This window comes from Grus americana, chromosome 4, assembly GCF_028858705.1.
Source record: "Grus americana isolate bGruAme1 chromosome 4, bGruAme1.mat, whole genome shotgun sequence".
Lineage (NCBI taxonomy): Eukaryota > Metazoa > Chordata > Aves > Gruiformes > Gruidae > Grus > Grus americana.
The window spans coordinates 76,657,869-76,684,581 of record NC_072855.1 but is presented as its reverse complement, the minus strand read 5'-3'; the positions used below and the strand labels follow the sequence as shown (position 1 = coordinate 76,684,581).

The 26,713-nt window shown below is 40.2% G+C and overlaps 1 protein-coding gene across 2 annotated transcripts; it reads right to left on the bottom strand.

Annotated features, from left to right (window-relative positions):
- Nucleotides 1–813: 813 nt before the first annotated feature.
- On the bottom strand, nt 814–26,417 carry ANXA5 (annexin A5). Of its 2 annotated transcripts, XM_054824148.1 has the most exons (14): nt 26,337–26,417; nt 25,391–25,537; nt 22,699–22,736; nt 15,562–15,646; nt 14,392–14,486; nt 13,443–13,556; nt 10,950–11,040; nt 9,910–9,989; nt 9,399–9,455; nt 6,692–6,785; nt 5,297–5,392; nt 4,700–4,758; nt 2,464–2,586; nt 814–1,371 (listed from the first exon to the last, which is right to left on the bottom strand). In XM_054824148.1, the coding sequence occupies exons 3-14, from the start codon at nt 22,705–22,707 to the stop codon at nt 1,309–1,311; spliced, it is 966 nt and encodes a 321-aa protein (XP_054680123.1). In that variant the 5' UTR covers nt 22,708–22,736; nt 25,391–25,537; nt 26,337–26,417; the 3' UTR covers nt 814–1,308. The 2 variants fall into 2 exon arrangements, with proteins under 2 accessions (XP_054680123.1, XP_054680122.1); XM_054824147.1 differs by lacking the exons at nt 25,391–25,537; nt 26,337–26,417 and adding an exon at nt 22,814–22,970.
- Nucleotides 26,418–26,713: the final 296 nt, after the last annotated feature.

Sequence of the window (26,713 nt, the reverse complement as noted above, 5' to 3'; positions counted from 1 at the left end):
GCTTTAGTTAACGTATTTACTTATAAAAAGAGCTTTCATATTTTACATTGAAATATAAAAAAATTAAAACTTAACATTTATTTAATATGAAAGTTTTAAAGTTCTTAATAATCTGTGAAGAATCAATTTCAACAGGACTATTAAAATGTGCGGTTTCTGTAGCTGATGTATGTGACTAACCAATAAGCTAAATTTAGAACCATGGTGTTTACATCTCACAATGCATGAAACAGAAGTCTCTTTATTCTCCTTCACACATGTCAGTTTAATTTTCAGAGCCAGTCATAAATGAACTAAAGCAGTGAATTTAAGGCAGCCTATGTAACAGACTGATGCTTCTCTTGCACTGTGCTTTGCTCCCTGCTAACCTGATGAGAGTGCTGCTGCAACCATCCTCTCTTCACCCAAGATCCCTGAAGTACGGATCACTGTCTTCCTATCTCTTCACCTGCTTCCACCCCAGAAATCTTCAACTGGTCCTACAAGTGTAGCATATCTGCTCTACTGTGGCACTGTGCAAACAGCTCTCCCTCCTTCCTTCCCCCAGCTTTGGAGGAGAAGAAAAAGACAAAGCAGCACAAAATGAGAATGCAACACCCAGCAAGTACCAATAATTTGGTATTCCAGCTATATTGAACAGCAGCACCACCACAGCACCCATATACGAGACATCAAGACATACAGCTGCAAAACATCATATATACTGAGAAGCCTGCATAATAGTAGGAAAAATATACCAACAGTTTGAAGCAGTGGAATCATATGAAAGGGAAAAATTGATCTTTGCCCATTGAAAACTACATACAACTGTGCTGAGAGGGAAAAAATTTATTGGTCCTTTAGATTTCCAATGATTGCTTGTATTATGTTCAGCAAATTCATTCAAATATTACATACAAAGCATATGTTTTCTTCATTTGCAATGTTAGAGCTAGCTTAACATTCAGTGGAAATATAAGGAATAAAAGCAAAAAAAGAGAATCTTCAAATTATTAGTGAAATACATGATTTTTTTTTCTATTTCAGCAAAACATTTGCAAAGAACTGGGTTCTGTGCTCAGTATCCATCTTCTATGAAGATGACTCTCGCATACTCACAGAAGGCACTTGAAATTCCTGGAAGTTGGGACGTCAGGAAGAGGAGGGATCAGCTATCACTTGGACAACAATACGCTCATTTTTAATAAGTGCAATACTAGTATGAATTCGAACAGCCACGAAGCATTAAGATACAAAAACTTAGCTAGACATGCTAACTAAAGGGCTGCAAAGCTGGAGTACAACAAATCCTTCGTGTCACTGTCACCATTACTCATCATCTCCACCACAAAGGAGCAGGAGTGCTTTCCTGTAGTCCCCAGATGTATCTTTCTGTTAATATAACAGACCAGTCACCATGAGTCACAACCACAGAAATGTGAAGAACAGCAGCAGCCAAGGAGAACTCCAATGGATTATACATTTGTCCCACCCACAGGAAATCCACTTGGATGACTCTCCACTCAGGAATGACACAAGGAAGTTCTCTGTCTCTTATGTTAGAGCTATATTTATACAGACAGATTTTCAGAAACAAAAAAAGCCTCCAAAAGGTTTACTAGAACTAAGCTACCCATTGCATACGAGAATGCATTCATCTGCAAGTGAGAAAGTCCAGAGGAGAAGCCCAAAGCAGCACCAAAAGCAAAGTGCACCTTCCATCACTTGGAAAGGCCCCAGCCCTGCTCTCTCTAATTAATGCGAAGCTCTGCTACTAATGCCACAGGACAGCTGACTGTGTCAAAAGCAACTCCACCCAGCCTAATCAAGAGAGCATAATGTTATGAATGATAACAAAAAATAGTAAAAAGCAGCATTAAAATATTAAAAATAAAACAAAATACCCCCAAAAAATTACTAGGAAAAAAAAAAGCATTTTGGCTTCAACTTTGCAGCAACAGCTGGCTCTAGATTTCTTGCTGGCTCTTTCCCATCCACTCAAAGGAGATTATGATTCAGACTAATTCCACAGTGAAATGCTTTCCACTTTGAAATGGTGCAAAAGGTTCCACACCACAATCCAAGGTTTAAACTTCAACCTCGTGATAATCTGGACTCCCAACCCCAATATTATTTCTCTGGAGCCAGCACCCTTTCTGAAGCACTGAAAGTTAGAAGGAACTCAGACAAGAAAAGGAAATGAAGCAGCAGCTAAAAATGGCGTATGAGTAACTGTCATTTCAGAAAACCACATCTGCTCTCCTAGTGAACAGTGGAAAGTAACCTTTAACTTTTCATAGGAAGTGTCCCCACTTCAATGACGCTACGTGGTACTTCACAAAACGGCAGACCAGCCACCGCTGCTCTGAGTGCACTGTGTTGTCCAGCTCTACTCACATCTACTCCCTTCCGTAAAAATAAACGGTGGAAACAATGACATCTCAATCACCCCTGTTTTCCCTGACAACGGAACAGTACTTTTACCTGAATCATTTGATGCAATGACTTTGCGAAATTCTTTCTGAATTCTTGTCTAATATCCAACAGATCAATTTCACTTCTTGAAACCATGACTCTGATCAGGGTATCATCATCAGTGCCAGCCCCCTAAAGAGAAAAGTTTAAATAATATTAAAATACGAGTTTGTTCTGGACAGATGCTGTAGCAAAACAACAAATACAAACAACCAGAGTGCAACATGTAGTGTTTCAAAACACTCCTGCACTACATTTATACTCCAGAACAGAGAATATTTGGGACAGTATCACAAGACATTCACACCGCAATGTAGAGAACAGAGGACCGACCACGCAAGATGCTCTAATCCCTGGATTTCCATGAAGTGCCATATGGTCGGACCTCTTATTTCATGTTTCATCTCAGAGGCTTCAACCATGAATACCAATATAAATTTAAAATAATCCAGTTCCAAGATTACACAGAAGTATCTCATCACCACGATCAGAATCACATGCAAATCACCCTTTCAATGTGGTCTGAGACTGCAGAAATGCAGTCGGTTCTGGAACTGTGTACGTAAGTCCTAACAATGACTAATACAAAGCATGTAACATTGTACAGCAAGACACAGGCAGAGCAACTCATTCCACAAATTATCCAGCTGTTTATTATAAAGGTAGCTTCATAAACCTTTTCCAACCACGCAAACATGCTCCACTCTTCTATTAATCTTTATTGCTTTAAACATTTTAAGTTCCTGTACTGGCAGGCTGTGCCAGACTGATATCCTGACCCCTCCTGCTCAGACAAGTCAGACTCCACACAAGCTGAAGCGATACAAATTTTCACATGCTGACCTGCTAATGCACCTCAAGGAAGGACTTGGCAGAGCCCCCACGATCATCTTCAGCCTAACGTCCAGGCTCACTCAATCCTTCGACTGGGTGTAATATTCTTGGATTACACCTAAAAATGCCCTAAAGCTGCTCAAAAGTTATGCCATGAGTCCGGTGGTTTCCGAGTAGGATTTGACATTAGAATCTGGTAAAAGCCAAGGTCTGTGCCATCTAATCATGAAAGCAAACTCTGCGCATTGTAGAACTTTGTCATGCCAAACTGATTAATCAGTAGTACAAACTCTTCTGCCAATGTAATAAATTATGACCTTTCTTATCTGAAGTGCTTAATGATTTTTATTTATATTAATAATTGGGGGGTCTCGCCAGCAGACATTAATCAGGCCCCTCGTAAGAGAAATTTAAAAGATACTAAAACCTACAGAAAAAGGTTTCCTATCGCATTGCTTAAAAAAATAAAAATTAATAAATAGCTAAATAAGAAAAAAGTAATCCTCCTCATACAGCTCTCAGCGTACTGGTATAATATTTTGTATTTTCCACCTGAATCTTATTTTAGACTGATGTTTATAAAAGCAGTAAAGCAGCTTTTACAGATTAGGCTACCATTTAATCTCTTTTCACTAATTCTCATGCTGATACCTCATCAACACAACGACCTGGTGACAAACATACTTCAGTGCTTTTCAGCAAGGGGAAGGGAGGAATTCTTCAGGGAAGCTGATAACTTGCCTGAAAACAATAGGCTACCTACCTCAGGTTTAATTAATATTAGCCACTGTGAGTTAAAAATACAGTTTTCCCTGCTTATCTCTTCCCATCTAAGAGAAGGCGAAGCCAACAAACACAGCTGTATCACTGACAGCCTCTGCAGAATCTTTTGTAGCGGTTTTAGCCTCTTTCCTTTTTCTCTGATGAGTTTCTTTTCCTTCTCAAAATGGGATGGATAGTCATCCAAATGTGTTTCAAAGTGAACTACACCTTCAGTCTGTAAATACTCATCCCTGAAACAAAAAGCACTAAACCTGCACAATCTGCAATTTAGTTTTTGGTCATCTTTACTATCTCAATATATCCACCACCAAAAGACGCTGTAGTCTTTATTTAGCTGAAGTGGATCTAGCCAGACATTTTCCAATGTAACAAGTCCAAAAACAGCTGATGAGACTGATGTTTCCTGTAAAAGATTTATGGTCTGACAAACTTACAACGACCTCGAAGTAAAGCTTGTGAATCATTTGTATCCTCTCCCAGATCTGCATTCCCCAAACCTTTTGCAGATGCTTACTGATACAGTATCCTGGTGGCATTTGCAGTGAAAGAAGAAATGAAGAACAAGTGAAAGGCAGAGGAATTGTAGCTGGGGGAGATGGAAAATAACATATGGAAAACTTGTTCATACCTTCATGGAATAATACAGAGTCTCGGCAAAATAGGCAGGCACGCTTCGGATGCATTTCACTGAAAAAAGGCAAAGGATTAAATTACCGATTGTTATTCAATACAGGACAAGCTTTCACTGTCAAAGACAAGGTGTGTGTTACTGGATCATTCTCTCCAGTGTGGACAATTAAGTATACAGCTGCCAGCTAAGTCTGGTCCTCTGCTACAACTCTTTGGGTTCTAGGAGTTAGAATGCACCATATAATTCTAATAAAAAAGAGACCTTGTTAGTCAAATTCTACTCCCAGTTACAAATCTACTATGACATTGTCCTAAATGAGATGCCAGGAATACAAAACAAAGGCAGAGGTTTGTCTCACTTTGACAGAGGCGCACGTGACCAAACAGAATGCAGTTCACCACCACCCCGCCCCACTTGCCCCCCATCTATTCAAGGAAGAATAAAGGCCTATTCTCTAACTACAAAAATAGATCCTAGGTGTTTAACTTTAAAAAGGAACCATGTTTTCATGACACTTCCTGTAACAACTGCAATTTAAGGAGGCCTGCAAGTCAATAAAGAAGGCCAGTTCTAGATCTAGTAAGACTTAATTACCAACTGCCAAAAGCAGCTTCTCCAAATCACCAGAGGTTTCGCGATCAATGGTCTCTTCAATTTGAAAGCCGGAAATAGTCATGTATTTGTCAAACACTGCAAAACAGAAAGCATGCTCAGTCACATGTCTAGCCAGATTTCTTCCAGTATACCCCTCAGTACAGTATCTCCTTATCCACAGTTCAAATGCTACCCTCCACTCATTCTTCCCTCTGTCTTATTTTAAATACCTATTTCCTACCAGATTGCTCTTATACAACACATTCCTGTACCTGGGGAGGAACAACCTCCCGTACCAGGACATGTTTGCTGGGGGTCAACCAGCTGGAAAACAGCCTAGCAAAAAAGGAGCTGGGGGTCCTGGTGGACACCAAGTTGTGGAGTCCTTGGAGATGTGCAAAAGCCGTCTGGACATGACCCTGGGCAGCCTGCTCTAGGTAGCCCTGCTCAAGCAGGGTTGGACAAGATGACCTCCAGATGTCCACTTCAACCTCAACCATTCTGTGATTCTGTGAACACATCCAGTGAAAAGGTGCAGGGAGAAGGAGGAAAGGGAAAAAAGGGAAGTTTTAGGAAATAAGCATTTTTCCCAGGGTCTAAGATCTTGTCTACACTGCGCTACTGCATCAAATTAACTTCACACAAACCAACTGGCCTATTGGCAGTCTATTCAAGTCTGCTTTGATCAATATTTGTAAGACATGAGTTTTCTATGAAATCTTACTTTTCTATTACACTAAGTGAATGTTAGGTGCATCAAAACAAACTTTAGGATTACTTTAAAGCAAATAACAGTAAAAAACTAAACAGTAAATCACAAATCAAATTACATTTGAAAATCTAAATGAATCCAAAGATTCAAAAAGGAAAACAAAAAGATTGGCGAAGCAAAGCAAAACTTACTGGTCATTATTTCCAATGGCCTAAACAGCTTGGTAAAACAGACTTACGAATGGGTAAGGAGCAGGGAAAAAAATTATTGTCTCTTTATTAACGGCTAATAAAATATGAACCTATAAAAGGGTTGATCTTTTCAGGGCTGGATCTCCATCAGATTGCGATGACTCATAACAGACTCTCAGCATCATTTCTACTGCCATGACCTCTTTTTCAAAAGAGAAAAAAAAATTAAACAAGCATCCAGAAAGAAATACCCCAGCTGTCCCTCAGATGTATTGTACCACTCCTTCAAGCAGGAGATCATCACTGCTAGGGAGGAACTGAATTACAGGAAACAAAATCAGATGTATTAAGTAGAGGGATGAAGTGGTTAAGGATTTCTGGGCTTGACAAACACAGTACCAGAAACAACTGTTCTACCATTTCTACCACCAGCTGGGTAACACTGAGACATCACACACAAGTTTTCAAGCATACATGAACCATGCCACCTACCCCGCCTTAAATGGGAAACACTTCGGGTTCCCAAGATGGTGATGAACTTTTCTTCATCTGTTCCCCATTTCAGCTCCCCAGCTCTAAACAAAACCTGTTGTAAATTCAAGAGATCAAAACAACAGCATTTGTTATGTGTCCACCCTGTTGAAAAGCTCTATTTGTCTCACTCTAAGGAGCATTAAACTTACTAGCAAGCTATAGCTGGAGGGAAAAAAAAAAAAAAAAAGAAATAAAATTGCCAAGTACTGAACCGATGTTAGAAAGAAATAAACGATAAATTCTGAAACTAACTGTGAAAGCATTTACATAAGTAATACTGCTTAAGGCCCTAAAATTGACTGTGTGCATAGTCCCTTTCACAAGCCTGAAGTTTTCTGAAACTGTGATAATACAGGAGATAAAAGCCATTCCCAGTACTGCTTTTTCAGGGTTTTTTCCTTCCCCTTTTTCAAATCAGACTAGCAAAACTTTATTACATGATGACTCATATTGATGGGATAATCATGCTAACTTGCCCCAGGAGGAAGTTTTCCAAAAAGGAAGGGGAAGATGGATTTAGCAGCTCTCAGAAACAGGATTTGTGGGCTGCTAAATTATTAGCCATATGAAACCAGATCAGTAACAGATTTTAATTGTTTTAGCATATTCACTGCTCTTCAGGCAAGTCTTTCTTCAATGAAGAAAACAACCGAGCTATTAGCAGCGCTTCAGAAAGTAAAGCACTTCTAGAAATTGGAATAAGCAACAGAAAGGGGAAAATGAGAAAGGAGGGGAAAAAAAAAAAAGATCAGAAAATGAAATGAGTTCTTTTTCCTGACACTCAGGAGCTTTTTTCCAAATCCTGTGCTAAACACCATATAAGGAGAAAGGTTTGTATATATCATAGCATATAGTTTTTTCTCCCTCCTCAGTGAGCAGAGGACAGGCAAACAGGTTACCACCTATATTCAGGCAATCAAATATTTCTTAGAAAAATCCCAACAAACAAATCTGCTGCATAGCAACACTGTTGGCCACCTGTCTGTTCACACTGTAAAACCTGAATAGGATGTTATGAATTTCCTGTTTATGTTTGTATCACTAATGTGTTTTGAATAGGATTATGACTGCTGCATGCTCTTTTTAATATTAACAGCACAGAGTACAAACAGTTGGGTTAAAAAAAAGCTATTAAGGCACTGCATGTATATTTAGTTCAAATAATATATGCTAAGCTCTCCATCCAGTAGCAAATGTGAAATGCCAGAAGAGCATTTAGAAACGCCAGGAATGCATTTCTTTAGAGATACTAGAAGTTGCGAATGGCATTTTCTGTGAGCTCTAAGTTTCTACCTGCTTTGCTGCTGTGCAATACCCAAAATGTACGTTAATTGCCTAACTTTAAAAAAAGTGATATTCACAAAATCTCTTCCAAAAAGTTAAGCTTTCAGGCATTCTCAAAAAAGTTCCCTGCATATTCATACTATCTTCTAGTATGAGTGCTTTCTCCAACTGTTTTTTTATTTGCCAAAACCAGCCTTACATTTGCACAGTCACATACCTCAATTCTGACCATCTGTACCTCGCAACAATAATTAGAAAACTCTCTGAATCTGTTCCAGCTATGTTAGATGTTGAATCTAACATTAGATATCAATACAGAGAAATGTGACAGAACACTTCTCTGTTTGGGTCCCAGCTCAAGCCCAATGTACGTAACAAGTGACAGAGACCATTTAGAAAGCCAAGACTTTTTCTACATTTAGGTATGGTGCCTCCTAAATTTAGATGCTCATTTAAACTCAAATAGGCCAAAAGGAATCTATCTACCTACCACGGCCTGTGGTTCATGTGTTTCCTCAATTATGTAAGCCCAGGTAAAGGCAAGACTGACATAATTTCATGAAACAATCTAGTTCACGATTCAAATATGCGGCTTGGTAATCTTCAAGCTCCAATTTCCACAGGATTAATTTTAATAGCAGAAGAACAAGGGTTCCTGAATTTACATAACAAAGGATAGGCCTGTGCCAGTAAAATACATTTTGCTAGTCTGTCTCCATCTTGCCCTGCTATCAGGAGAATGTTTTATTGATCTGGTATTCTGCTTTTCCTCCCTGAACAATCCATATATTTTCTTTCAACTCAACTGACAATTTATGAGAGGAAAATGTCTAGTCCAGAGTTATCTGAAATAATTGAGAAGAAACATGCAATAAAGGAGTTCTGTAATCCAGTTGCTGAAATATTGACCATCACTACAACTAACCACAAAGCCAATAGCATCCAACAAGAGACAGCATCAAGGACACCAATTAACTGCTGGTATGCCTTTTCCTGTCTAGTGATCAGTGACATCATGGACAATAATTGCAAAGGGCAATATGCGAGTCCCTAGCAACTCTTTAGAGGCAATTCTTAAGACTTATCTGGTTATGGTAAAGAAAAATATTTGGTATATTTTCTCTTTTTAGTATTTCACCCTCTATGGAGACATCCCTTTACAAATAGCATTAACATTTCACTACAACGTACACAAGACAATGATATGTAAGGACTGAATTCAGAGTGAAGTTCAAGTCAGATATTAACTGTTAACATCTCTGGGTTTTCCAGCAGTGGGTGTCTCTGCTCACAAAGCCTCAGCAATGATAACTCTCTAGCTGTACATTCTCTTTGCAAGGTAACTCATAGAAATGCCCCAAAACCCAAGTCATTCACCCACCTGAGCATCCTGCTCAACAAGACCCTCATCAACTCTGCCATCAGGATCTCTATTCGCCTAAAGAGAATTTTAAAAAGTTGTTAAGCTGAAGAATCAAAAGTTGAATCAAAAAACAACTTTTCTGTTATATTGAGCTCATAAGAGTTACTGCGAGAAGTCAAACCCGAATGCATTTTCTCCAAAATCCCCTTATTTTCCCTTCTGCTTGCATGTATCTTCATGAAATAAACGTTCTCTTCTCCTATTGCCTTCAAAACCCAGGTAGCAGGCACTCTGCTATACCCATGAGCACCACAGAAGTTTTTCAATTCAGTGACAGGGAACTGGCCCGTAACAGAGCTCAAGACTGACCCTGCAAGCCAGGGGAAGTGACTCAGCTTCAGAACCAGTCCTGCCTATCACCAGGTCTATCTAGAATCCCAGCTTATTAAGCAGAAAATGACAAGCGTACATCAGACAGGAAAACAAGTGAAAATCGTACACACATGCTGACACACAAAGAGATACTGACCTGCAGCAGGACCACCAGCAGTCTCTGAAAATAGCCTGATGTTTCTCCCGTGACCTTATCCTCCAAGTTGGCCTCATACTCTGCAAAAGAGCAATACCCGTTCACCACCTTACAGACTTCCTCACTGTTTTGAGGAGAAAGCAAGGAAAAGCAAAAAGTTAATTTGCCTCACAGTTTGTAGAATAATTTATCAGAAACAGCTTGAACAACTAGGAAATATTCTGCTTTCACTTACAACCTAACATTATTGTAAAAGAGACAAAACCCCACCATCTCACACCTAGTATCAGGAGCAGATTACTCAAAATATTTTTAAATACAAGGTGACATGCATAGATTCAGGTCTTTAAGGAACTAAAGAGCATACAGGTCTGGAGTTATGCTAAAATATGGCACTCAACTGTAAAACAACTGTGAGCCCACAAAAGTCTAGTACTAATAAATGTTGCCCTTGGAGACTTTAAGTTTTGCCTTGAACTTTATTAAGACATGAGAATTTCTTGCATGGCAGGAATCTGCATAGAGGTAACAGAAATGTGTTGAATTAAACAGTGCCTTAAAAAAAACCCAACCCCACAATCGCAGGGTAAAAGCACGTACTCCTGTGGACAACCAAAAAGCTGCACCTGCTTTAGTGCAAATGCATTTGAACAGAACACTAAGCGAAAGGAAAAAAAAAAAAAAATCACTTCTGTTTGCTTATGTGATACCAGTTTTCTAGTTTCCAATAACGAAAAATACCCTTTCAGTCAAAGGGATGAAAATAATGCATTAAAAAAAGAAATGCATTTGAATGAATTCTAACTATAAAGCACAAAACGCCATAACCTGCAGACATAGCCTCAAAATAAAAACTATTTTAAATTACAATCCAAACTCTAGTTTCATTCAATATGAAGTTTTGCAACACAGCAGAATGAAATCCCACTTATTGGACACATCCATCAGTTTGCAGATAGACCTTATTTGAAAGATGAGCTAAAATCATATTAGGATAATTTAACAGAGACCCTAGAACTTTATTTTATACAGAACTTTACCTTGCAGATAAACCTGCTTAATATTCCGCACTTCCGTGGGTGTTCTGGAGGCAAGAATTTCAGTCAACACTTTCTCATTGGTTCCTGCTCCCTGCAAGGGTGCAAGTATAAATCAGTTGACGGAATAAGAAAAAGAAAACAAGAATTCCCTTTGACAATCAAAAGCAAGCATCAGCTTATATACTTGGACCAAATAAAGAAAAATTATTTTCTTCTTTCTGGTATATTGTGGGGGTTTTGGAAAGAATTTCTTCCAGTTCCAGCTTGATTGTATTCAAAACCAACCCAACACTTAATAAAGGCTCACTGCTGCAGGATTCAGATGATCCCTTCCACGTTCAAGCATACCCAGATATGCCTCAGTTCTTCGTTATTACAGACAGTGACATCAAGGTAAGTGAATGGAGTAACAGTTTCCATCTTAGCTCTGGTTCATGTACTTTCATCAACTAGTACACAGATAAACATAGAGCCACCTAGCAATGATCTTTACCCTTCTATGAACTGTGCTATGTTAAACCCACTCTCTCTTCCACTGCAAACACACACATTTTACAACAGAATTGCTAACCCAGATAGTTTAAGCTACTGCACTCTAATTACAGGAGGCACAACGGGCACTCTTCACTTTTACAAGGATAAAATTTACAAAAGCCAAGCCAATATCTTGTTTCTGCAAGTCTGAGTCTAGTTTGTCTGTAAGAATAAGCCATTGCTCTTTACGCTTCCAAAGAAGTCATTTCACAAAAGCAACACTGAAATACAATACTGTGTATTTTGTGCTTCAGCATGTTATTTACAACCTTTCCTGTAAGGAAAATCCAAATACTAGCTGCATACAAAGATATCCAAAATACAAATCTGCCAGGTTACATGTAATCATTTTCAAAATAGAGATCATTTCAAGAACATGCCTACTCAGCAAGTCAGGCAGGCAGTTATATTAGTTCTAATCTAAGCAGGAACAGTGAAAATTGATAGAACGATCTTCAGCACAGGCATAATACTCTTAGCTGAGTTGTTATCTTGCACTGAAGTTTCTGCTATCACATCTTTACTGTTATCCACCTTAGCTGAACTGCAGCTAGTATCGCCATCTTTTCCTGTGCAGACACATTCTCTGAAATCCTATCATGTTGTGTTTAATATAATTTTTTGTAAGTGACAAGAACAAAACCACTCTTGTTTCACTATCTCTATTTTCCCTCCTACGCCCATCTGTTCTGTCACTTCCCTGTCAGTCTTTGACTCCTAAGTCAACAAGAGGAGCACAGGAATACATTTTTTTCCTTGTAGTCAACAAGGCCTCTATCAGTTTCTTTGTCAGGTGCCATCTCCCCTTCCCCCACTGCATATAAAGACATTACAGAAAATTTCCAGGATTAAAGTTTCTATTGTTTGAGATACTATTTGCTGGGTCATGGGTTCACTAGCTTGCACAGTTGACTAAAGCCTACACATTAACTAGTTGGTCATCAATGATCTTGGGAGTTTATATCTAAGAGTTACCCAAGCAAGCACTGCCTGACACTAGTCAAGTTCAATGTCCTCTAATCAATAGGTTCTGTAAACAATCCAGGGACATCAAATTCTTGAATATCCACACCAGACAGGTGTGACAGAGGGAAAAAAAAACCCAAATAGGACCACATGGAAGAAAACACACTAAAATATCTACTCATATAGATGGTAAACTGTTTGTTTAACTGGCCTTCCCAGGAAGGCACTAAATGCATTCAGCTAAAGAGAAATGTTAGACAGGTAACACTGACAGGGCTATCAACAATTCCCTCTGTATTACTTGAGGCAGCTTTTAGAACATACTCAATAACACAAATAATACCCGCTCATAATTTTGGTGGACACCAGTTTACACAAGTATGATAGCCCATCAATTTTGGAGTTATGCGGTAATCCATCTGGAGCAGAACACTCTCTAGCTTAAAGGATAGTCAAGAAGAGACATATAAATAACGTCACACTTTAATGAAATGCCTTGAACTAATTTGCAGCCTATGCATCAAGCTGTGTAGCTATAAAACCTAGGTTGCTCACAGCAGAAAAACTGAGTGTCCACTGGACTTCAGCACTGCACTTCAGCAGCAAAAGTAATTTAAAAGCAACATGCAGATCTACTCATTGTATTTAAATCAGAAGGAACAAGTCTTAACACTATCTAGATTTTAATCTGCATCTACAGCAACACTGTTCTCTAAAGATCACAAAGTTTCTCCTGAAAATAATGTCACATAAAACATGATACAGACTAGATTTCTACATTATCTCCAGTGAGTTAACAGGATGAATAAGAAACCAGGCAAAACCATGGCATTAGCAATAATAGCAGATGTTAACATAACATTCCTAGTTAAAAAAAAAACCCAAACCAAATGACTTCTATTAACACTCCCCTTACCAATCAAACATTCATTCCTAAAAAACAACAAGAGTAATAAACGTAATGTATTAATTCCCTTCCCTCACTCCTCTTACCTTGATGGCATGCTTCAGTGCATGAGCATCAAAAATATATGTTGGTCTCATCAAAGATACCATCAACGTTTCAAATTTGCCGGTAAGTTCTGATTTCAGGTCATCTACAAGATCCTAATGCAGAACAAATAGTGCTGTAATGAACAAGGACTAACCATTTTAAATGGATGCATGTATGTCTGCAAGGTAGAAGATTCTGGAGACACATCAAAAAGCATACAGGACAGGGCTCTTTTTGTTTTAATTGATACCTGAACTGAAACAAATGTAGCCAAATAAGGCATAAGAAAAGGATACAAGGGCATATGGAAAACCTGAAACATAATTGTGGGGTTCTGGGTTTTTTTCAAGGTAGAAATTCTTCAAACCCTAGTCATTCACTGCACTTGCTATTTGAAACAAAGGTTACCCAGCCAGAATGCTAAAGGATCCAACAATGCTGGAAGAAAGAAACAAGCTGTCTTTGCTTTGAACTCACTGATGGCTTTATCCACCAATATATTTGGTTTTGTTCTCTCTGATGGTATTAGGCTGCTTTTTTTTTTTTTTTGGTCACATTTTCTAGCACTAAAAAATTCTTTTCCTGCTACCACCTTACATTACAGACCTTGCGTCAAAGTATTTGATAACTCCTTCCATACCAAGAATGAGGTCAGTACTAGAAGCATACTAACAGGAAACTACAGCAGCTCTTCCACAAAACCCAATCTAAGACATGTTGGACTGAAATACAAAGAAGAAAGTAATGTATTTGTGCCAACCTGAAAGGAGTATTCTAACCTAGCCAGCAATTAAGGATATGGCCCGGTGGGAGAGAGAAGGAGACAGAAGAAAACTAGATTTTCTTTGAAGGAACCTTTTACAAGGAGTGTTATGAATGTGTCTAACAGTTTTAGAGTAATCATCATAGGCCACAATCAGCTCATTTCTACATGTATTTTCTTCTCACCCTGCCAAATAAGGTTTTAAAGGCAGATGCAATTTCTTGACGCTGAGCATTGTTTCTGCTGGTAAGGATCTTCAGAATAGTTTCTTCATCAGTCCCTGAAGTTAGAAAGAACAAAGAGTTACAAACACGCTCTAAAACACAAACAGCAGTGGCACAAACTCAAAAGGCAATGAAAGATGCTTTGAAAATAACAGTCTACTGATGAACAGCAGAAGCATTTAAATAACAAATGTTACCATACCCCAAGCCGAGCCAGGTTTGGTGTTCTGCTATTGCAAAAATATGGCTGGAGGACCTACATGTTGTTTGTTCTCCATCAGTGCTCTGTTCCAGACACTGCTCCCAGCACCCCAGGCATCAGCTATAACATTTAGTCACCGTCTGTATTCTGCAGAGGAGCCTTGCCTTTGGGCTCACCAAGGGATTTACTTTAGAATAAACAGTCCACTGACTCTCAGCAAAACTCAGTCCAGTAACCCCAAACACCCCAGAGTACACAATTACGGAGGTATTATCCATTTTATATAAGTTAGTTTGCAAGGTAGCCCTCACAGCACAGCATCTTAGTAGCCCGACTGAATTTGTCAATAGGCTGAGGCATATCATATTTCCCGTCTTCTTCCTGCAGGCAGCTTCAAAGAAAGTAGCAAATTAGGATTTGCTTTCACAGGGAAGTTGGGGGCAGAAAGCTACAGCATGAGTTTAAGACCACTTGTTAGTCTACATTCATGCTGTGTGCTTGCATTTGTTGTTCACAGTAACTGTAATGTGTTTACCCACTTCCAGACTGAGGGGGCTGTTGCACATTTTCCAAGCACAGAGCTTCTACTATACTGTCATAACTCTCCACAGTTGCCATCTGTAAATCCACAGTCTAGCATACTATGCAGTAAAACTCTGTGTGCAGAGAAGCCTGTGGAGCATCAATTTTTAATGGGGAATGTCCAAAACCACCTTCTTTTTTTCCCCTTATGCTAACCTAAAAATAAACATCCTTGAGAGCAGCAGAGTCAAACTAGGACATGCCCAGACTCCTGCAGTCCTGGGGTTGTCATTCCATGGCATGTAGACACACGCCCTACCCTCAATTGCTAATATAAAAAAAAATAGTTCAGAAACGATGTTTTCAAAAGAGAGTCCTTTCCTTTTTGTAAAATAAATTATTCTTACCCATTCCCTTCATGGCCTTACGAAGAGCTTCTGCATCAGCTCTCGCATCAAAAGGAGAGAAGGCTGTCACAGTGCCTCTTGTGTACTAGAAGGGGGAAAAAAGGGGTGGGGGAAAAAGGAAAAATCCATGAAATAGAAGATACCATCTTTCAGTTCTCCATACATGATCTCGGACTGAATTTGAATCCACAATCCAAAACACGGTAGCGTTTTTCTTGCAGTTGTCTAACTAAATAGCACTTTGTGGGTATTTAAACACAGTTCACTCAAAAGGTACTACTATGGTTTTACTTGGCAGTACACCAGCTAAGTTCAGGTATATTTACACAATGGTAGTTTGCAGGATTGGTATTTACAACACTGGAGCCTGAACGCAGGAAAATGACTAAGAAATTATCACTTGTTAAAGTAATTTAGGAAATTATTTGCACAAATCGTGTATGCTAGAAAAGCTGCACAAAGATCCAACACACGTTTGGAAATAAGAACTTCCATTCCTCAAGAACAAACTACTGGAGATCTCAACCAGTATCACAGTGATTTTTTCCATCACGTTGCAAATGAGACCTACTGAACTCTGCAGTGGCTTTCAATTTTTCATCGTGTTTCTTTTGGCATAAGCAACTTTTTACTCAAGTGATTCAGCTATATTTCTCATATTAGTTTACAGCTAAAAAGAAATAACAGGTCAAACATAAGGATAAAAGATTAGCCTGTCCAAACACAAAAATATTTCCACTAGGTTTCCATGGAACATGACTCTTCAGAGACTTTCTCTTTGGGTCAAACACAGAAGGATAGTCATCGCCCTTACAGAAAAGCCTTGCCTTTATTAAACATGATAGTTCAAGAATCTGTATGTGTATAGCACAGTAGTTAATTTATAAACTAGAAGAGTCAAGCAATGGCCAAAAGGGGGAATAGCTGGGTTTTAGGAATAGAGAGGTTTTTCTAAAAGCTGAAGAAGGGAAATTTCTTGTAAGTATAGCTGTACAAAAGCAGTAATCAGTACAGGCAGGGCATTTTTCCACTCTCAAGAAAGATCATGAAAGGAAGTGCCAAGACACCTACTGAGTCTGGCACCAGATTATTTCACAGGCAGCACAGCCATCTGGCCTCTGTGATACAGTCTTTCCCTCAAGTTAGCAAATTTCAGCCACACAGTGCTTTGGTTTCAAGTCAATGTACTCATCCCAGACAGGTCAGCCAGAAGAGCACAGAGAGAAAAGAGCAGGCAAGCACTAACCAGAAACTGCCCCAAAGCACTGCTGGCTCTCAGGCCACCTGTGCATTAACACCACCAGAGACTCCCTACCCCTCCTACTGCACAAGCAGTAATGTGTTGGGTTTACCTCTGCTGTAATTCAGCAAATTGGAACACTAAGTATGGTGTTTAATAGCAACAACAAACTTCTTTCTGGCAGATGCTTTCCAATATCCAGCATACTTCAGAGGAACAGCAATTCCCCTGAACCATTCTGCTTTGCCCATTACAAGTAGGCAGTACTTCAAACTTATGCACAGCAATATGTACTTATTGTCCTTTTCCTAACTAATTCCAAAGGCTATCATGAAAAAGTCTCAAGGATTTGGGACTCAATTTTATAAATTGAATGTAATTTGGTAAAACAGATAAAGACTGAAAAGCCTCTGGATTCCTCCCCCTCCCTTATTACCACACCAGCCAGTATGGGGTTATTTAAAAGCATATTTCCCGCTGGTTTGTTTCATATAATCTTAGCATAACTAATATTACAGAACTACCACAATTCTCCTTTGGAAATGACCAATGGTCAACAGGTCTCAGAGGAAATTGATCTTTAAGTTAAAGTTTTCCTTTGCTTATCTTGTTATAAGCAAGTGGAATTCCCCTTCACAATTCCTAAGTCTTGTGACAACAGCCCAACATTCCTCTGTGGCTGTTTTAGACAACGTATGTGTGAACACCAAATGCTAGATTAAATCTTTCTCTGCCTCATCCTTCTCATTTTTGTTAACTAACAAGAATCTTTCCACAACTCTCTTTTCCAAAGCACAGCGTAGATAGTCTCAACATACACTAAGCTTGATGATCAGTTTCTGAAATTCTTCTGGGGCAGCTGTAGTCTGAGTTTTCTTGATGTCTGGGCACCACTTGCATTCCAGGCATTCCCTTCTGACAGACAACGTTTACTGCATTTTGGCTAACTACCTGCCACAATCGCCCTACCCTGCAAACCAGAAATATTGCTGCAGCTCTGCCATCCAGCATAATAAAAATCCATGTCACCTGGGTACCACAAAGACAGCAGTTATAATGGCAGAATCTCCAGCTACATCTACTGCCCTTGATCCTATATGCTGGTGCCAATAGAGCAACATCACAGCAGGGGCTGTTGTTATAAGACAAGCTCGGACACAGCTTTGCAGGCCCGAGTCCAACCTACAGCCTAACTGCCTTCAGAAGCCAGATGTGGGCAGATGTGACACTGACAACAGTTGGCCCATCACTGGGAAAGTGTCAAACCATCCCTAACTTTCATGTCAGAAACCTATTCCCCTAGCTTTTTAGAGGGCTGCGGTGTGGCCTGGCAATTGGGGTATAGCAGGAAATACTCAGGTACACCATCTCTAACAACCACAAGTCCATCTAAAATACCCTACTATCCAGAAGCATCCTTATTAGTTATTCCAGTCCCAATTTCTCATCTGCAGAATCAATGGACAATGGCAGAAAGCTCTGCAGTGGTAACAAACTCAGTCCCTGGAGAGAAGAGCTGTCTCCTCCTTCCCAAACGTGGCAGTTTTGGCCAGAGAAAGAGAGGGCAAGCACCTGTTCTAAACCACCACTGCTGCCTGAATCACTGAAGTCAACTTTCAGTCACACAAAATGTGAAGTAGGAGCTATGAACCAGACATTTCTGCCAAAATAATAGATCCATACAAAAGAGTTTCTGACAAAAGCCAGACACTCATTTATCAGACAACTCAGTTACAGTTTCAACATTAAGTAGAGTTTAAACTTTATAGAAACAAACTGGTTTGTGCAGATGGATCACAGCATCACAACTGCTACACCATCCTGACCTAATATGAAAAAACGATGAACTGAAAGACAACTATTTAACGTTTATTTACAAACTTCATAACTTTTTATAGAGTAATTATGTCACTTTTAGTATCTCTAGGAACATTCCTTGCCATGTATGCAAACAGATAAACAATAACACTACAGCCTCACAGGTCTTTTTAATTTTTGTTAGTAAGTTTCCCACCCAGTAGAACCCAAAGCACATCAATGGAGAGGAGAATGCAAAAATAGTCTTTGACAGAAATCCTTTTGCAGTTTGGAGTGATCCCTTATTAAATAGCAACACCCTACACTGGGCAGTAGAATATAAAAAGAAGCACAACACGCAAGACCTCAACAGAAAGAATATCACGAGATTATAACACCCAAAACCTGCCCACATTTTTCTCTTTTCTACATTCCCCAATACACTGACTGTTGTTAAGCAATCATATGCCATGCAAGTGCAATTTATGATTACACACTAAACAGCAGCTTCCATTTTCTCCAGACGCCTACCAATGAGACCAACTAAGCTGTCAAATACAAAAAATTAGCATGAAGAGGAAAGGCAGAGGAAAAAAAGAAAGGAAAAAAAGAAAGAAAAAAACCAACCAACTTCATAGCAAGAGATGATCTTGCTCTAGAATTGATATCCCTCCAAATGAGGAAATTCACATTTTCTCTTATTTTTGTTTATTCTGCTCTAGCAAAAGTTTGCAGAAGGGAAAGAAAATACAATCTCATCAGGTGAGATGTTTCTAACCAGCACTTCAGATCTACATTAACTTCTCCCAAGAGACAACTTTGGCTTCACAATTTGATGTCATGTGGCCACATATCCTGGCAACAGCATGATCTGTAACACCAACAATAGCTACTTAATGAGGTTCCTTTTAATTTTTCCCACCAAGCACACGAAAAATTTCCCACCCACAAGATCCCATGTTTAGCCACTGTTAAATACAAAGCATTTGTTATCAGTAAACAAAAGACCATACTCAAACTGATTCAGACTTCTTCCTGGCTACCCTTGCTCTGTACCCACTCACAGCAAGTTCTTAGCAGTTAGATTTTCCATAAATGAAGAGCTACCCCCTTTCACGATGCTGCTCTGCAGCAACAAAAGTAGGGTCTCATCAATTTGCCATTGGAAAGCCCAGTGTCTAGTGCAGAAAAGGTGGTACATGACTTTTTTTAAGCAGCCATCTGTTTACAAGATGGCACAGGAAAACTGTGGAGTAGTAAGAATGGAAATGGAGAATGTTTTCCAGCACGCAGGTTGACAAACAGAGAAAGTGTGCTATTTTCAGAAGACAGCCCAGAAGGTCACGTGCTAGAATAAATGATAGACTGCCTTAAGATTTCTTAAACAAGCACAGACATCTTACAGATAAAGCACAACACATGTTCACTGGTAAATCAAAAGCCTTTACGGCCATTGAAGACAACACAGACATACCAGTTCAAATTGTCCTTTGAAACTAATATCATGTAAGAAATATATAATCATTTCATGACATCCTTACCAAAATTTCAAGGTCAGTAGGATGTAAATTATATTGTGAGTGGGTGAATATAGGCACAGAGCCAAGGCAAATGCACAACTATAAAGATGCCTCTACAAAACACCTCTCTCAGTTTAGTAATGCTTCAGATTGTCCACTTAAATAGAAGGAGTAAGCTCTGGTCAGCAGACTATATTCATATTTGCCCCACTAAATTTAAACTCCTGACAAGAAATGGAATTACACAACATCTGTGTTGAACTCCGAGTCAGTACACCACAAAAATACCAAACACAGGGAGAAGAGAAAGTAAGAAAAAAGGAAAAAAAAGAAAGAGAGGAGGTGGAAGAGAGGGAAAAGAAGAGCATGCAACAGTAATACAGGAATGAACCAATGCAGGGACCTTTGCAAAAACACTCAAAGAACCTCACAAGTAACCTCAACAAAGTCAAAAAGCTGCTTAGGATTCAATTCTGAAACAGCGTTTGGAATGTGAGACCTAATCCTTTGAAGCACTACTGGAGTTGGCAATACTATTCCTGTGCTCCAAGTCCCACATGCACATTGGCAGAAGAGGAACTCCAGATACAGCGCACAACAGACACACCTTCCCCAGCAGTGAGCAATCCCTTCCTGGCAGTTTACAAATGGCTACACAAAATGCTCCCAACTTCACATTCAGGGAAAAATTTGGGAGTAGCAGACCGAAACGGACCAGTCCACAGCATGCAAGCATAAAAAATTCTTGTTGCTTTGTTTCCAGATTTCTGAATTACCAAACACAGGACAGCATTTCCAAGGCAGATACTTCATCAAGCCAGAACAGATCGTACCACGTGCATCTATGCATTAACAAAGATGACTACACATACAGATGTGTGAGAAAAGGCAGCTTGTTCGGACAGCAGTGTTCCTCCAAAGAAAGTAGATAAACACAAGCATGGAGAGACCAGTCTGCACAGCATATTACGGCATGCTGTAAATTTTCCCACAAAATGAATGAACCTTTTTGTCCTGGACATGGAACACAGAAAATCCTTCAGGTCTTTGGGAAAAAAAATAATAATAAAGCTTCCCATAACTAGCAAGAACAAATACTTCAGCGACAAAGGCTCCGAAGATAACTTACCTTCTTCAAAGGTTTTATTCTTCAGCGATGTATCCAGACTAAATTGGACTTCAGTAAACTGTGCTGTGCAAGCTTTTTGAACTCTGAACCTTTAGTTGTACATATAAATAACTACTGTCGATTGACACTCAACATTTCATGATTGATAGGCATTTTCATTTCTTACCATTACTTCATGGTGCGACAAAATTTAGAACAGACACCTGCCATGAGGAGCAGAGCTTATTCTTCAACTTTTTATTATTTTTATAACATAAATTACAGGTTATAAAGCTTTAACACTCCCACTCTTTCATGGCTGCATGATTGCACAGGCAAAAAATACTACTGAAGTGGAAAGCAGCCCTCTGAACATGGAAATTAGAGGACAAGGCCTACCTAGTACAAGATCTCATTGTTTCACTGACTTCAACCTACCTCCACCCACCACAGTTACTAACCCAGCCCCAAGTGTTACCTCAGGCAGCAGAAAATTCTACTATGTGAATACCAGAGTAACTGGCTTGCACTAGCAAAGAATGAAATATTCCTTTTACAAAGACCAAGAATTAAAAGTTTGTCTCTCTCTGGAATAGACAAGAAAACTGCAGATTTCCACACTTTTACTAAAAAGAAGTCACCCTCAAGCAATGCTATATGTATTGTAATAAAAGGCTGTCCACATATATCTGTCCGGCCAGACGCCCTGCACTGGCAGGGGTAGGGGTCCCTGTCTTCCTAAGATGCATCCTACAAACCAAGCTTGATGTTTAAAGAAAGAAAAATCCCCTCTTTGTCCCTCAAAAAAAACCCCCTAAACAAACAAACTCAAAACTTAAAACTTTAAGAATTTAGTAAAATACTATTAAAGTGAAAAAGTCTTATTTAACTTTCCAGAGCATGTGCATTTGATGCAACTATAGAAACAAACGCTGGAATCCACCCCATTTTCCAAGCCTTCATCCAGGCTCAAACGTAACAGCAGCAACACAAGGGCCAGAAAGGAAAAATAAAAACCAGGCAAAGTACTGTGCGATAGCTGCAAGGCTTCCAGAAAAAGTTAGATACGAGAAAGCTGGGGACAGGAGTACCAAGCCTGAGCCCCCACTGGGCATAGCCACAGTAGTATTTTTTTCTCTTTCCTCCTTCAGTGGAAGGAGCCTCCACCCAAGCATAATATAAACAGAGTACCGAAAACTTGGACAAATTAGTGGAAACTGGCGGGGCAAAAAAACTTGTGCCTGACGCGCGCCTCACATGATTAGCTGCCTTCCTCGTCCCCCTCCCCTCCGCGTCTCCCCAGGCTTGGGGATGGGTTGATTTAAGGAAGACCGAATATAAATCAGACATAAGTAAGGAGAGAGGTACGACGAGGATGTCCCGGGACGGGCAGGGGCAAGCCCGCCGAGGGGCCCCGGTGGTCGTTAGCCCGTCACGGCGGCCCTTTTGCGCGACGCGGCCGCCCGCCTCACCTTCGCCATCTCTGGGATTCACTGGGCCGAGTCCGAGTCTGCAAAGAGAGAGGGGACAGTGAGCGCCTGACCAGCCCGGCCCGCCACCCTCGCTTCGCCTCCCGGCGCCCCTCACCGCAAGCCAGTCCGCCGAGCAGCCGCCGCCCAGAGCTACCGGGAGCACTGAGTAAAGCAGGAGGGAGGGGGCCCCGCCGCTGATTGCCTCACCCGGGGGCCGGGCCAGGCCCCACCCCGGGCGGGCGGCGAGCCACGGCCGCCTCCCCCGGGCCGCCGGGCAGGCGGCGGTTTCACCCCGCGAGGCCCCGGGGCTTCGAGGCGCACTTAATGCCACTGGCCTTCGCGGCCCGGCCGGGGAAGGCAGTACCCGGGCTGGGCTCCTCCTCGCTAGTTACCGAAGTGGCACCCTACAAGTAAACGCGGCTGGCTCAGAAGGAGCAAGGAAAAAGCCTCCCCCTTCACCCGCTGCACTTCCCCGGGGCTCGTCCCCTTTGGATGATTGCTTTCTCCTCCATCTAAGTTATGCCAATGGAAGGGTATAATTAGTGCTTTGTTTCTTAGTAATAATAAACCTTTTAAAAGGAAAATGACATTTACAGACAGATAGCCTTCAAAAGGTGCTCAAGCCCCCTCCTGATGAAATCAGTAAGAAAAAAAAATCAGTTCCCATTAATCTGAAGAGGATCATATCCCATCACTAAAGGGATGTCTGTAGTGAATTTTAAAGTAGGCATTTTAGTGGCTGACCTAGGTTAGCAAAAGCAGCACAATGTTGTAGTAGTTCTAGACTATAGTAAGCATTTTGGGTGATGATACTTTTTACTTCTCAACATCTTACAGCAGGACCATTTCAGTGACCCAGGTGTAGAGCAGATATATCCAGTTTGGGAGAGCAATGAGGATGCAGTCTGCATGGCTATTCAACAGGCATTTTCATCTAAAGCTGAAGACTTGCTCCCTCACCCCTACAAATGCAATCCATGTGTGTGTTAGATGAAAGAAGGAAAAGAGACTGCAACACCAATGGAATTCAGTGTCTTTGCCAGAGTAAGACATGAACATAATCTCACTGCGTGAACATTTTAACATGTAACAGTCACTTCTGTCTTAAAGTCAGTTGTGTTTACCTCAGGAAACAACAACAGAAATGTAGATCATGATGTAAATTTAAATATTTTGTCCATCATTTCTTGTTGCCACAGAAGTGCACATGCAGTTCAGCAAAAACATGAGACCCACCCAGCTGGCTTCCTTAGCAGGACCAAGGATCAAATGGTTTGCTAAAATAGCCTGATTTACTTACTAAAGTCTAATTTGAATCTAATCTGTTGAAGTGGCATTCCACACATGCTCAAAGATGCATGCAGGAAATAGTGAGCTGCTCATAATACACACATGGAAATGCACATATGGAGTAGGTGTAGAATAACGATATTTAAGAAAACATTCTAGATTATGAAATGGTTTAAAAAATAGTGGTTGCCATTCAAACAGGTTGCTTTTAGTTTAAGCACAACCTTGCTTACACACCCCCATCTCTTTCTGCATAAGTAAGTCTTTCTCTCCTTACACGTTATATCCAGAGCAGATACAGGCCATGCTGTGATCATGTTTCACGGTTTACCATCTAGAAAGTGCACACAGGCACACACAAAGAAATGCAGTGGGATCTAAATCTCCCCTCTTTAACACACTCCAAAACTCCGTCAATCAGATTGAGGCACATGAACACAGCAGTAACTGTGCCCCGAGTGCCAAATGACACAGGTGTGAGCACAGCCAAATGGGATTCAAATCTCATTAGTGACTCAGATGTGTGATAAGGAAAAGTTATTGGGCAACACAAAAGTTAAAGGATCTATAGGTATCGTGAACAATTAATAAGGTCTCTAGAAACTACTAAAGCTGTAGTCCTCATCACTTTGAAATATGTTAACAGAATCTCTCTACTATAGCAAATGGCATGCACAAAGATTGGTAGATTACCTTTACTGATACATTTGTATCTAGTAAACTTCACAAATCAAACAAACCCATGAATAATTTGAAAAAAAGGTGTATTTGTCTAACAAATTATTTAGCAGTTAGCATCTGATCACCTGGAATGCAACTGCAGTGCCTCAGAGAGACAGCAGTCCTCCCTCTTCTCTCCTGCAAGCCCCTCCTGGCTCCCAGCACTGCAAGACAAGCTTTGATTTTTGGCTTCCTATAATGCCAAATATAGTTTAAACCACCAATGTGACATACAGTTTCTGCTAGCTTAATGACAACGTTGCAAATGTGTCCTGTATAATAGCATATTAAGAGGCAGGGAGGAAAACCTTGTTTTCTCTCCACCTCTTCTCATACCTTCTGATTTATGAGGATAGATTTCTCTGGATTATAGGATTTTTGTTTCCTATGCCTTATTTAGTATCCTTAGCAACTTAGAGCAACTCTCAAATTTAAGGAAATTATCAAACAGATGTCTTTAATTCCATTTTTCCCTTTAAACTTTGTGTTGGAGGTTGTGGATTTGGAATCAAATTAACGCATGCCTTTTGCTCTGTAGTAAGTGTCTCTGTGTACACTTTGTGTCTCATTTCTAGTGGAGGAAGTCTACCTTCTTTCATTTCAAGGCATTTGAAGTGCTCTTCTACCTTTGAGCAGATTACACACAATAGCTTGTTATTCTTATCTATGTGCACAGTCTTACCCTCAGCCAAACATGAGGTAATATTCAGTCAATCGAAGGTAACGTCTGGATTTCTAGTCGGTGAACAACAGGGAAAAGAATCTTGGATGTGAGAACAGAGTATTTTCCTGCTCTGGAGGGAGTCTGAAATGCATGATCCAAGATGAACTGCAATGGTAGGAAAAGGTTAAACAGAGGAGACAAGAATGATCATCTTGCCAACAGATGAAGTTAGGTGTAAAATCTACTCTAGTCAATCTAAAATGTCATCAATATTTGTTTAAGCAAGCAAATATTTGCATGAGTTCATAAAGCAAGGAGGGTTGGGGGGAAACGTTAGAGTAAAACCATGTGAAAGATTTGCCAGTCCACTTGGCAAGAGCAGATGTTTGGAGAGAAAAAAAGAAAGTCTTCCGGTCATCACAGAATTTCAGCCTTTACATTGATTTGAATGCAAAGAGAAGAGGCAGAAATGGCTATACCAGCAATGAACCTGAAGACATGAACATATGACTGAAGGGAAACGCATATTGCACTGACTACAATTCAAGTTAGGCCAGAAGACTTACAGATGGCGACTCAGATGCAGGACCTTCTTGGCCACCATAGACAAATATTTAACTTGACAGCAGCTCTAGTGTTGAATAGTGTTCACCCACAAGCCACAAATAAACCTTCTAGATTTAGTAAAATTCTTTTTGTTTGGTTTTTTTTTTCCCCTTAATTAAGCCAAATTTTCACACAAGGATAGAAAAAAACCATTAGGTAAAAGCAGTCTTTCCCCCTCCTGAGCCCCTCCCTGCTCTTTGCGTCTTCAAACACTAGCAGAATCATACCAGGATGTAACAGTCTGCTTCCCAGCGCTACTGCTAGCACAGTGCGCTTCCAATCCTTCCTTAACACAGAGCTGCAAACACCTGGAACAATAAAAAGCAATAAAATATCACGAGAAACAAAGTGGCAGTACCTTAATGATGTATTTAGCTCTGGCATACATTGACGACTTTGCAAGCAGGGCCCTGTCAGTTCCCAGTCTGCTTCAAGGCACAGGTCCTGTCCATACAGAGTGAAATTCTGGGGTTGGTCTCAAAGTCACACTTCCAAAGGGAAATAAAATGCTGAAATATCACTCTGAGGCTGAATGTGCCTTTATTAAGCAACCAGGAAGTGTTCAGCATCCAGAAAGCCAAAGTAACCTCAGAAACCCTACTTTATGAGACTTCACAGCATCTTCCTGCAGAGGAGGTGACAGGAGAGAAGAAAGGAAGACTATCATGTGGACTGTCTTCATTTGCCAAACACTTCTCTACTTTTGGGAGAATGCAGGTTTTGTTGCCTTCCAAA

Bases quoted from the DNA above. Each gene is read 5' to 3' on its own strand.
- ANXA5 (XM_054824148.1), bottom strand. The intron at 9,456-9,909 runs GTCAGTATCTCT...AATTCTCTTTAG, and splicing joins TGCTGGTGGTCCTGCTGCAG to GCGAATAGAGATCCTGATGG. The intron at 1,372-2,463 runs GTAAAAGTACTG...TTATATTAACAG, and splicing joins CATTGCATCAAATGATTCAG to AAAGATACATCTGGGGACTA.